Source organism: Rhizophagus irregularis, chromosome 15, assembly GCF_026210795.1.
Source record: "Rhizophagus irregularis chromosome 15, complete sequence".
NCBI lineage: Eukaryota > Fungi > Glomeromycota > Glomeromycetes > Glomerales > Glomeraceae > Rhizophagus > Rhizophagus irregularis.
This window is the reverse complement of record NC_089443.1, coordinates 267,999-281,164: the sequence shown is the minus strand read 5'-3', so window position 1 is coordinate 281,164 and position 13,166 is coordinate 267,999. Positions and strand designations below refer to the sequence as shown.

General features: G+C 25.3%; 2 protein-coding genes across 6 annotated transcripts; one reads left to right on the top strand and one right to left on the bottom strand.

The window, feature by feature from the left end:
• Positions 1-1,487: 1,487 nt before the first annotated feature.
• Positions 1,488-2,826, top strand: OCT59_006835 (uncharacterized protein; the record flags this gene model as incomplete). Its single annotated transcript, XM_025328794.1, has 2 exons — positions 1,488-1,865; positions 1,945-2,826. The coding sequence occupies 2 exons, from the start codon at positions 1,488-1,490 to the stop codon at positions 2,824-2,826; spliced, it is 1,260 nt and encodes a 419-aa protein (XP_025165142.1).
• A 7,655-nt stretch (positions 2,827-10,481) lies between these two features.
• Positions 10,482-12,572, bottom strand: OCT59_006834 (uncharacterized protein; the record flags this gene model as incomplete). Of its 5 annotated transcripts, none has more annotated exons than XM_066148824.1 (2): positions 10,855-10,858; positions 10,921-12,572. In XM_066148824.1, the coding sequence occupies 2 exons, from the start codon at positions 12,570-12,572 to the stop codon at positions 10,855-10,857; spliced, it is 1,656 nt and encodes a 551-aa protein (XP_065998329.1). The 5 variants fall into 5 exon arrangements, with proteins under 5 accessions (XP_065998331.1, XP_065998329.1, XP_065998330.1 ...); XM_066148825.1 differs by lacking the exon at positions 10,855-10,858 and having other exon boundaries at positions 11,054-11,124; positions 11,216-12,572; XM_066148823.1 differs by lacking the exon at positions 10,855-10,858 and having other exon boundaries at positions 11,453-11,572; positions 11,643-12,572.
• Positions 12,573-13,166: the final 594 nt, after the last annotated feature.

The following is a 13,166-nucleotide window of genomic DNA, read 5'->3' as shown; positions in this document are numbered from 1 at the left end:
TGAAAAAATCGCAAAATTTGCTTACCAGTAAACGACTTGATTATTCACAATCTCTTTCTCAAAAACTTAGCGTTGAAGATTGGAATAAACTAAAATTGACCGACTAATGTTAAATCAAACCAGCAATTGAAATTCATTTACAAACAAAGGAAATTTTTAAAATTTGGTTAAAAATCTAACAAAATTTACATTTTATTATAATAAAATAATTATTCAAACGATTTATGAATTATGATCGTAAAATTTTAAGTTACTAGCATTTGTTTCAATTTCAACTCCAATTTCATAAAACTTCTTACAACAAATGGAAAAATAAATTATTATTCGATAGAGCTATATTTTATTACTGTTTGTTTAAGTATCGAAAAATACAAAATTTCTATTTTATATAAATTTTTAAATTTATTGAATTGGTTTTAACGTTTAAATAATATTGATTAAAAGAAAATGCTGATTAAAGAAAAACTTATAAAGAGTGAAACATAGTTTCAAAATAATATATGTTAATTTTTTTTTTTTTAAAAAAAAAGAGAAAAAAAAACAAGTTTTATCACTGATTATCATAAATTACAATTGAAAAAAATTTAGATCTATTTACAATTATTTATTATATTTGAAAGTTCAGGTTGAACGTTGCAGTCGTTGCACCCATGGACAGATAAGATTAGATGAGTCATAATTAGTCATCGTATCGGATCAACCAATTTTGGCTAGTGAATTTATTAAGTGTAGGGCGCAGTATTATATTTAAGTGTATTGAAAATATTTCTAGTGAAACACTCCGGGATCACGAGTATAACTAATGTTTATCTCTTGTGTTCGCATTTATTTTTAGATTTGGGTAAAGGAATTAGGATCGTAATATTACTAAATAAGGAAAGGGATTTGAAGATCAAAAAGGTATAATTATGAAATATCGGAAATGAAATTTCTGACGAGAAAGTGGGTAAAAGAAAAAAACTGAAATTTGGGAGAATTAAAATTGAGAGACTTCAAAAAGGTAGAATCGAAATATTCTTATTTATTTTGAAGAAAATCATTTTCTATAAAAAGGGTAAGGATTTGGAGCAACATAAAAGAAATTAATTAGGAATTATTTTATTAGGAAATATTATTAAACCAAGCATTATATTATTATATTCGTGTAATTTTATATTATTAATAAATCATCATTTTTGTTAAGACTGCACTACTGCAGTGGCAAACGTAGTTTACTGCGGCGTAGGTCTTACAGTGTTCACCCCTGACCTACATGCAAATCAGAATTGAATAGGGTTTATATGGTGATAATTTGTATTTCAAAAAACGTGTTACGTGTGGATAAGATTATTGGCTATTGGTCATCTATCGCCTCTATGTAAATCTTTTTTATATAAATAAAGTATTTCTATCATTGTAATCAATATGTAATTTTAAATTTATTCTGTCCCCATTACAAGAATATTAAATTTACTTTCTAGATAGTTTCAAAATAAAAATTAATAAGGATGTACATCTGTCAAGAATGTTATCAAGAAATTTCTGATTATTCTGATTATTGCAAAACGTGCAACTTGGTACATTTTCGCAATAATTTTGCGCATTGGACTAGCGGCGACTTAAATCTTGACAAACTTATTCAAAATTCACAACTCAATGCAAACTCTCCAATAAAATTAATTGAATGGATTGAATACTCAAATCTTGAAAATATTGAACTTATCGCTCATGGTGGGTTTGGGAGTGTTTATAAAGCAATTTGGAAAGATGGTCCAATCATGGATTTGGACTTTAATAAATCTAAATGGCGACGGGAAAATAAAAAGGAAGTGGCAGTAAAGAAATTCCAGAATGTGACTAATGTCAGCTCAGCTTTCTTGAATGAGGTATGTGATTAAAATTAATTTTTCATGTATCAAAGGTTTTAGGAATAAAATCTCACAAAATAAATTAAATATATTGAAGGTTGAGTTTAATTTAGAAATGAATGATGCGACATATGGTATTAATACTATTCAAATTTATGGAATAACTCGTGATCAACAAAATGGAGAATACGCTATTGTTACAGAATTCAAAAATGGTGGCAATCTAAGGCAAATGATTAAACAAAATCACAGTAACCTAACTTGGAAAGTCATCATAGAAATATTAATGAGAATTTGCGAAGGACTGTGTTCTGTTCACGATTCAAAACACTTCCACAAGGATCTTCACAGTGGTAACATCTTGCACTCAATTCACCCAAACAATAAAATCAAGTCTGTAATTTCATGTTTTGGTCTGTGTCGTCCTATGGATCAAAGTTCTACAGACAAAACACCATATGGTGTCTTACCATTTGTTGCACCAGAGGTTTTACTTGGTAAAGAATTCACTGAAGCAGCAGATATTTATGGGTTTGGGATGATAATGTCAGAATTGATTAGTGGTGAGGCACCTTTTGTTGATAGGGAGTATGATGAGAATTTGACTTTGGCTATTTGTTATGGTCAACGTCCACAAATTCCAGAATATACACCTGAACCATATGCTGTATTAATGAAACGTTGTTGGGATCTTGTTCCTACAAATCGTCCGACAACTGAGAAATTGTATGATCAAATTGATAATTTACGGAACGCGTTGTTTATCGACAATTTAAGCTATCTTAATGAGGATATTGGGCTAGAAATTAAGGAAATTAAAGAAATTAAGGAAGCATTTAACTGGGAAAGAGAAGTCAAGTGGAAAGCACGATTAGCAGAATTGGCTACAAATCCAATACCACTGAAAAAATCACAAAATTCGCTTACCAGTAAACGACTTGATTATTCACAATCTCTTTCTCAAAAACTTAGCGTTTAAGATTGGAATAAACTAAAATTGACTGACTAATATTAAGTTAAACCAGCAGCTGAAATTCATTCCAAACAAAGGAAATTTTTAAATTTGTTTAAAATCTAATAAAATTTTAAATTTATGTGAATGATATAACAGATAATTATTTATGATAATATTGAAGTAAAAATAAGGCTTTTAATATAATTGAAATTTTTAATAATTGAATATTTGATATACAATAATAAATCGTTAATTAAATCATAAAATTTTAAATTACTAGTATTTGTTTCAATCATGAAAAGTATATATCAAAGAACATAAAATTTATTGAAATTCGCTAAACAAAATCCTTATTATAAAAAAAATTGATCAGGATACGACATAATTTTTAAATTTTATGAATCTAATTCTATTTATTAATTTTTTTTAATTGATTTCAAAAATCAAAACTGCCTTTAATCATATTATATTTTAATTTTCTTACATTTAAGAAGTCACATATTTATGGAGTAACTAAACGTATAGGCCTTTTTAAAATTTGATGATATTTAGATACTCTGTATATAAATACTAATTTGAATTGTGTACCCTGATCTATTCCGTGTTTAAAATAATTTATCCGTGATGATTTTTGCCTAAAATTTAATCGATTTTTATTTTTTATAATACTAATAAAAAGTCCTGAAGCAGAACACTGATTTAAAAATTTTTCGGTTTTTTTTAAACCGAAATTTTTTAAAACAGAAATTTTTTTTCAGATTTTCTTTAAACTATGTTTTTTTCCTAATATTTTTGTTTTTTTAATTTCTTTACCCCTTTATAATATATATAGTAATATTTTTTTCCCTAATTACTTTTTTTTCGTTCTTTCACCTTTTAGGTTTTGGATCAATGATCAGATCGATCAGATCGATAATGCGGTGCCACGGTAAGCATCTTTTTTTTCGATCTTCTCGTTTTTTTATAATAATTTCTTTTTTCTTAATTTTTTTTGTTCTTTTGCTTTTAGTTTGAATCGGGCCAGTGCTGCGATGTAATCGAAATAAATTTTTTTTTTTATTTGATTAAATATATTTTATCTGTTATATAATTTTATAGTTAGGATAAAAACATGATTTTTAAAAATATCCAGCCAAAAAAAAAATAAAATGAATAATTTTCTTTTTAATTCATATAATTTTTTAAATAATTATAATTAATACTTATTTTAATATTATTCCATTTTTTTATTAATTATTATAGTTTATTTTATTTTATTTAACATAGTAAAATTTTAATCAATTTTTATTTTTCACTCAAATTATAATCCAAATTATAAATAAATAAAAACCTTAAATTTATATTTTGTAATAACTAATATTCAGTATATCATGTTGATTTAAACTAATTAATCCTGTTGTAACGCAACAGGTTACAGTTAGTAAATATATTAAAAAGATTTATCAAAGGAAATTTTGGTCGCAATTCCCTAGATGATCTACATGAAGACCCATATCTTATCCTAATTATAATAACTTATAACGAATAAAAAAAGTAAATTATTATTATTAACAGTTAAACTGAATTCCTAAATTTCATATATTAATATAGAGCTATATTTTATTACTGTTTATTTAAATATTGGAATTACAAAATTTCTATTTATATAAATTTTAAATCTATCGAATTGATTTTAATGTATTAAAGATAAACTTTATTTAAATTATAAAGAGTGAAGCTTAGTTTTCAATCTAATATATGTTAATTTTTTTTTAAAAAAAGAAAGAGAGTTTTGTTGCTTATTGATTATAATAAATTATAGTTGAAAAAAATAAATCTATTTACAAATCTCAGTATTTTTGAATCACCTAATTTTTTTTTTTTTTTTTAACGAAGTCAACTTTATTTAGAAATAAGAAAAATTACAAAAAAGGAAAAGATCTACATTATATAACATTTAGTAAAGAACACGATCGAACTAATACTATAATATTATTAGGGACTTAAGATTTTATGTTCAAAAGAACTATCTACCATCCTGCTCACCCAAATAGGTTCACTAAACTATCCGCATAACTACTACTATTCGTATGGACTTCGGTAATGTTATATAAAAACTCACCACAACTCCTTTAATTACTACTACAACATCAAAGATAATAAAAATAATACTACGAAACACTACCGTAATCAACAATATTATAGTAATCTATTGTATTACCCCCAAAATAAATATGACTTTGAAGACTTTGTAGATTAAAGTATTTCTTATTTTTTGATTTACGCGTTTTGTCAATAAACTGCTCTTTACCAAAATGTTGTTTTTTAACATTTTTATCAATTCCCAAACCTCTATCAATTTCATTAAGTTTGTTACACCTCACTTTCCAAAAAATCATAGATTTATCCAAAATTTCATTCCTAAAATTATATGACAAAATTTCAACTTTTGATTTCGTAGATAATAATTGTTTAAAAAAATTAATTAACGAACAAGGAAAGAAACCTTTAATTAAATCTATGAAAGTTATGTGATCCTCTGATACTTCAAGTTTCCAAATATCATTGAGATTTTTAATATGTTCAAGAGTAATATGATTAATAGGATCTAAAATTTTATTAATTTCTAAAAGAAGCCAATTTTGTACTCCTGAAATTAAATCATCCATATCCTCTCGTCTTTCTTCACAAAACCAGATATGATTGAAATCTTCTTCATCCTCTTCACACATAGGACAAAACCTTTCTTTATATAATGAAAATAAAGTTCTTTTAATTTGTTCAATGCAAGGAAGTTCTTCAATCATCAACTGAATTTTGCGTCTTCTAATTTTTGATTCTTTGAAATCAGTGTATAATTTTTGTTTTTCTCCCAAAAAATTATTAAAAAAAATTGACCAATCTATTTCACATTTTCTATACTTATCATTTCTATTTAAATTTAAAAACCTTTCCAAATTTTTCGTATTGGTTGTTAATGTAATTAACTTTCTTAAAGATTTTTCTATAACTATGCCATTCCATTTGGGAATCCAAGGAAGATCATAAAAATTATTATAATTTAAATTAATTCCTAAATTTTGATCATTATGTGCCAAAGAAACAATATTGTCGACATAATTATTTAAAGAATCATCTGTATGAGCATTAACTTTAAATATATTAACAGATAAATTATTTTCTTTAATAATATCCATAATTATTTTCCAAAGAATGTTGTTATTACTAATTTTAAAAATTTGTCTAGTAACTAAAGTAAAATTATAAAATTTAAATTTTTCAAAATTACTAATAACGCTAGCACTATCTGTATAAACTGTTAAATTACTATTAGAAGGTGCTATTAGCAAAGTAATTAATAAAGCAAAAATTTCTGCACGTGTTGATGAAATCCAATTATTATAAGATGATATTAATTCCAAAATTTTTTGCAAGGACAAATTATAAAAAGTTGTTCCAAAAGTAGCTGATACATATTCTTTGGTAATATCTTTAATTGAACCATCTGTATAGCAAACAAAATCTTTAATGTTTGAATCATATAAAATTTTTCTTGAATCAAATAATTTCTGTTTATCTAATGATAAATCTATATATTTTTCAATAATATCTAAACTATTTTCATCAAAACGTAATTGATAATTATCATATGAAGAGTAATATAAAGGGTTTCGTTTAAAAAATTGATCATATCTTATAATATTTTCCATATAATTATGTTGTGCTTCCTTTAAAAGATATGCCTTATATCCCTTCCATTTAATAAGTCTTTTATATCTCACTTCATATATTTCAGTTTTCATTGATTCTATTATACATTTACCCTCTATTTGACCAATATTATATTCACAACCATTACATACTTTAATAAACAAATTAATTTCACTTGTGTCTGATATTCTTTTAAAATGTTCAAAAATATATGTAAAGGGCTTTTCTTCAATTATTTTTCCATAAATATTTTCAAAATGAAACATATTAAAAGATGTTATAATATTATTAATATGAATATTAATTGGTAAAAATTCATAACCACCCAAATTTGTGACTACATTATTATCTATATATTCCTCTTTAACATTATAATTTTTTCCATTAGTTGTAACTAAAGACTGAATTTTTTTATATATATTTGGCGTATTAACTACATTACTATTTCTATTATTACTAAGAGCAAATATCTTATTTTTTATATTCCACCATGTCAGAAGAGTTTTGTTATCAGGAGATAAAAATTGGTCCAAAAAGTATAAATTATTCATACGTAAAATTTTTATATTTTTCAAAAAACTTTCAGTTCCAACAATTTCCATAATATGACGACCCCTTCCTAATACAGTACTATTTTTCCCAATATTGTGTTTATTAAATTCTATACTAAAATTATAACTTTTCATTAATAATAAATTATTAATAATAAAATTATTTCGCAAATGTTGACCCATAAAGATTAAATCTTTATTAGAAAAAGGAAAATTAATTAAAGGATTGAAAGGTAAAAGTAGTTTATTTTGAATATCTACTAAACGAATCTCCATTATTTTTCCTAGAATTCCTTGATCATTAATTTGAATTATAAAATTATTAACCTTAGCTTGCAATTGATTATCAAAAATTGAACGAATATTATATAATAAATTCAATTCCATAATTATATTTGGTGCAGTTGAAGCTAACTTTAATTTATTTTTAAAATTTTTTCTATAAGGAACCATGATTTTTTCACAATCTTTTTCTGATAGTATTATCGTTTGTGTCCTATATTCGATACGTGGTAATATTACAGCATTAAAAATATAGGAACTAATTTTATCTGTTATGCATTTGTTCTTCAGCAGGTTATTACTTAAATTTTTAACTTCATCAAAGGCTTGTTGTTTGATAAAATTGTTATCATTATATATATTGAACCAAACACCCAAGATTCTAAGACTTTCTGTTTTTCCTTTAGGTTTGATTTTGATTTTCTGATTGCCAAATTCTAACTCTATTTTTTCATTAAAATTAAAATTCTTTTTCTTAAGTAACAATTCAGATTTTTCTTTATTTATTTGAATATCGTTAAGAGTATAGAAGTCATCAGCCATTTTTAATATTTTTTCTAATTCTTCTTTATTGCCAGCTAACATATTAGTATCATCCATATATGCCATGCTGGTAATGTTTTGTTTTACTTCTACCTCTATATTTTCATATAAATTGATTTTCTTTTTTGCTTTTACACGATATCCAAAGTGTTCTTGCTGTATGGCAGTAAGAAGTGGATCATAATATATACACCACAAAAGTGGTGAGATTATTTCCCCTTGATCGATTCCAACCATTACATCATATGGATTACTTAATCCTCCTGCTGTAAATACACTATTTTTCCGTCCTAAAAATAACTCTTTTGTTAAATTAATAAAAGAACTTGGTATTTTAAGACGTTGCATAGCTTTTTCTAACATAAAAATATTAACACGATCATATGCTTTTGACATGTCTAATGATAAAATCCACAGTTCCTTATCATTCTCATTAGCATCTTGAATTATTTCATTAATAATCCTTAATGGTTCAAAAGTTGAACTGAAAGGCAATCCAGCAAATTGTAAACCTTTAAGAATTTTGTTTTTCTGAAGAATTGTTGATAATCTTGCATTCATTATTGATACCATTAATTTCCTAGCCGTTTCCAACAAAGTTATTGGGCGTGTATTAACTAGTTGACAACCCCATGGCTTTGGTTTCGGTATAGGATAAACATTAGCATATTTCCATTCTAATGGTATCTCTTGATTATTAAAAATTAAAATAATTAATTTTCTAATAATTTCTTTAAATTCTGGAGATGCGTGTTTCAACATTTCATTACTAATACCCGTAGGTCCAGAAGCTTTATTATTTGATAATTTATTTAAAGCTTCATTCAATTCATCATTTGTAGGCTCTACCATCAAATCTTTATAAATTTTATCATTAATTTCATCTTGAGGAAAATAAAATTTTGCCCAATATTCTGATAAAATCTTAGGTTGGTTTGTTGATCCTGCAATATTTTGAAAATGATCATTTACAATATCTTTTATTTTTTCTTCATCAGTGATTAATTTATCTTCATTATTTTCTTTAATTAGAACTCTGTCTAATACAATGGATTTAATTTCACGTTCCATTACACTATTAATCATACGTTTTTGATTTTCTAATAAATCTTCACAGCGTTGGTCAATTGCTAGTTTAATTTTTTCTTCTTTGAATTGTAAAAGATCGTGATTATATAGGATTAAATAAATTTGATATAAATTTTTTATTTCTTCAAAAATTTCCTTGACACTTTTATCATCCTTAGGAATTTTATTCCAACAATAATCACTTTTTTCTCTTCCAATTTCCAATAATTTTTTTCTATATGTAATCCAATTTCTGATCACATGATTTCTTTTTCTTGAATCTTTAATTGAACGTCTGAAATTTATTAAAAATTTCATTACTTTATATGCATTAGATATTTTCATTGGGTTGACTTGACTTTTAGTTAATTTGATTTTTTCTATTGGAATACAATTTTTACTAGCTTGAACAAGACCTTTTTTGATCTTATCCCATATATGATTAATATTATTTTTATCGTTAAAATTAAATTTTAAAATTTCTGAATTTGAAATGTATTTATTAAGATCATTCTGAAATAATTCCCATTGCTCTCCATCCATTTTATCATACTTATAAACTTCTTTAAATCCTTCCTTCCGTTTGATATTAGCAATATTTCCAATCAAATCTTCTGACCATATTGAATACACTAACATTCTATGATCAGTATTAATTGTTGTTGTATTAACAATTTTGCATTCTTGTGTTTCTGAAAATAAATTTTCTGTTACCCAAATGTAATCTATTCTAGAAGGATTTTGATTTGTATTAAAAGGATAGAAAGTATTTAAGGAATGTTGTGATAAATTATCGAACATGATATAGAAAGGATCATAAAAATTTTGTTCATCTTCAATCCATTCAAAAAGTTTATGTTCTTTTTTCATTTTACGATTATTATTTTTATCATCCAGATATTTTTCATAATGAAGATTAAAATCACCAAGAAGAATAATTTCTGCATTTTGTGCTTTACTTTCTCTAACCAATTCTTTGATTTTATCAAAATAAATTTTAACTTCTTGATTAAAATTGTCTAAAGTAACTCGTCCAGATTTTCCATAATAATTAATGATTCTCATTTTTTTATTTCCACTAAAAATAAAATCAACATATATAATTCTTCCTTTGAAGCTATTATAATTGACTATATGCCGTGCATAATTTTTCTTAATAATAAGACCTACACCATTTCCCCTATAATTAGTTTCCTCATTTGCAAAATAAGTAACATAATTATTTCTATAAAAATTAAAAGAATGTTTTGCCATTTTGTTTGATATATTAGTTTCTGATAGACCCAAAATAGTTATATTATATTCACCTAATATATCAATTAAGAATTGTTTTTTAACATCAGTTATACCTTTAATATTCAATGAAGCTATTTTAATTATATCTGATAAATTGAGTCGTTGACGTGTTTTCGGACGATAAATTTGTTGATTATTTAAATTTGAACGTGATTTTTGATTAACAGGGGAAGGATTATTATAATGTTTTTTCTTAAAAGAATGTGTTTTTTTATTGTTCATCATTAAAAATAATATTTAAAGGGGTATTTAATCCTCATGGGATTCATTATTGTCAATAATTTTATCCCCTTGAAAATTATTAACGTCATTATTATTGTCAGAAGTAAAATATTCCATAATTTTTGAGATATTTTTACTCATAGTTGATAAAGCATCACCGAATCTATTAATTTCGTTATTTTGTTTGTTTAAACTATTTTCTATATCTGAAGATCCTGAGGCTTCAAGTTGTTCATTATCAACTCTTGATCTTTTGTTATTCTCATTTTGTAAGGCGATTGTACTTCTATCTTGATTGACTTTAATATTTTTTCCTGAACTTGTTGTAGACTTGTTTTCTTTATATTTATAAAATTCAGATTTAATACGATAGTTTTCTTGTTGGATTTTTTTGAAATCATTAGCTAATTTATTCAAATTCTCATTAAGTTGTTTAATTTGCGTGAAAATTCCTTGATCAAGTGACTTTTCATTAACGTTATTATTTCTATCACGTGAAATATTTTTATTCCAATATCTATTGATATTTCCATTATTATATTTAGAATAATTATTTGAATTATTACTTTGCTGACGTTTTTCAAATGAATTTTGTTTTGTTACATTTGCATAACTGCCTTTTTTAAACTTCTTGTTATTTTCTTGACGAAACTCCTTAAGCTTTTGCTTTCTATTCATTACACGTGGTTTAGCAGATGGTTCAATATCACACTTACTAATTAAATGATCAAAGGAACCACATCTATGGCATGATTTTTCACCTGGAGTTCCCCAATGAAGCGTTCTATTACAAAAAATAATATTTCTTTCTGCTGCAATACCTATATCTTCATCATTTTCATAATAAACTATTGCATAATTCAATGGTTTATTATTATTTGGATTACGTGGTATAAAAATATACTTAGGATTGTTAACTTCTAAAGCTTCATGTATATCATAAGCAGTTGAATTCCATGGTAATCCAGTTAATTTAACTGTATACATTGATCTTTTTTCTATTTCATCTTCTGACAAAATTTTTGGCACAATAAGTACTTGATGTTTTCCAATCCATTCTGACCATATGCCTTTGTAAAATTTTTGTAGACTTTCTTCTTTTTTATATGTAATGAAAGCTTGAATATATAAATTTCTAATTCTGGTATAAAAGCCATTTTCTTCTATTTCACCATATTTGTTAAATACAGCTCTAATTTGATAATTAGGAATTTCAATTGGAATATTTATAACTTTAATCGTTCTACAATTTCTATCTTTAATTTCTTCTTCAGTAAAAACTTTTTTAGTTTTTTGATATGGTGTAAATTTTATTATTTCCTTAACCTTACTATTAGTACTCGACTCTGCATTTTCACCATTTTCATGTGACTGTTCATCATCAATAATATCAATTTCTAGATTAATAATTTTATCATAATCATTTTTCATGATTGGTAAAATGATAAATTCGGGTTCTTTCTTATTTAAGATAACTCCCCCGGCCAGGGTAACATTAATTCCAGCTAGTTGTTTTCTCAAATTAAACTTTTTTTGAATAATATTGTTTCCTGGAATAGAATCTTTTTTGATTTTAACTAAAATAGGTTTAGCCTTATTAAAAATTTCTGAATGATTATCACTAATTATGTCATTAGTATCACCATTTTTCTGATTATCCTTATTAAAAGATTGATCATCTGTTTGATTATCAATTTTTCCATTGTCGACGATCATTTCATCATTTTTTTCACCATCAATTGGTGCATCTAGATTTTCTGGTGTTACTTGATTATCTGTATTGGATTTTGCTGCGCCACCGCTTTCAGATGAAGAAGCAAAAGTATCTTGACTAATATCCATATCATCAGTAGTTTTTTCAGTAGATTTATATTGCCTAAAAGACAAACGAGGTTGTTTTTTCTGTTGTTTTTGTTCAACTTGTTTTTCTTTATCTTTTCTTTTAGTTTTACGAGAACTTGCAGGTTGCCAATCCTGAATAATAGGATTGATATTGAAGACTGGTTTATGTATCGAGTCTTGAAGAGTTTGCTGTTGTCCTGGTTTGTTAACTTCTTTATCTTGTTGCTGTCTTGTACTTGACCGAGTGGCGTGGACCCTAGGTTGCGACCCTGACATCTCGAACAAGTTAAAACTTAATAAACTTACTCTTAAAATTGAACTTTTTCCTTTAAAAATTCCGCAGTAAAAATGGTCTTGAATACAAAGAAGAAGAAGTTTTTTATTTTTGAATCACCTAATTAGCGATAGTATGCTTTTGGATGATAAATTTCTGACGATCATCTTCCAAATTTATTCACTTTTTCGCTTAATTTGTAGTTTGTCATACGATCTACATGCATTTTTTCATAATTTCGGAAATGCTCAATGTGAACTTTTTTGATTCAATTTTATATAGCTATATATATTGCTAATTGCAATTGCAATTGCTATTGCTATTGCTATTGCTATTGCTATTGCTATTGCTATTGCAATTGCAATTGCAATAGCTATATAGCTATAGACGTTGTTATTGCAATATTGCTTCTTTGATATCATTAGAATAAAATTACAAAATATTCATTTTTGTGCCACTTTCGCTACATATTAACTTGAGGCATCAAACAATAAGTTTTATATTTGTATTTGATTTTGTTGATCTTTATTGATTTTCAATAAAAATAGATTCAAATATATTTCTTTTTCGTTAAAAAAATTGAAACGTGTAGATGA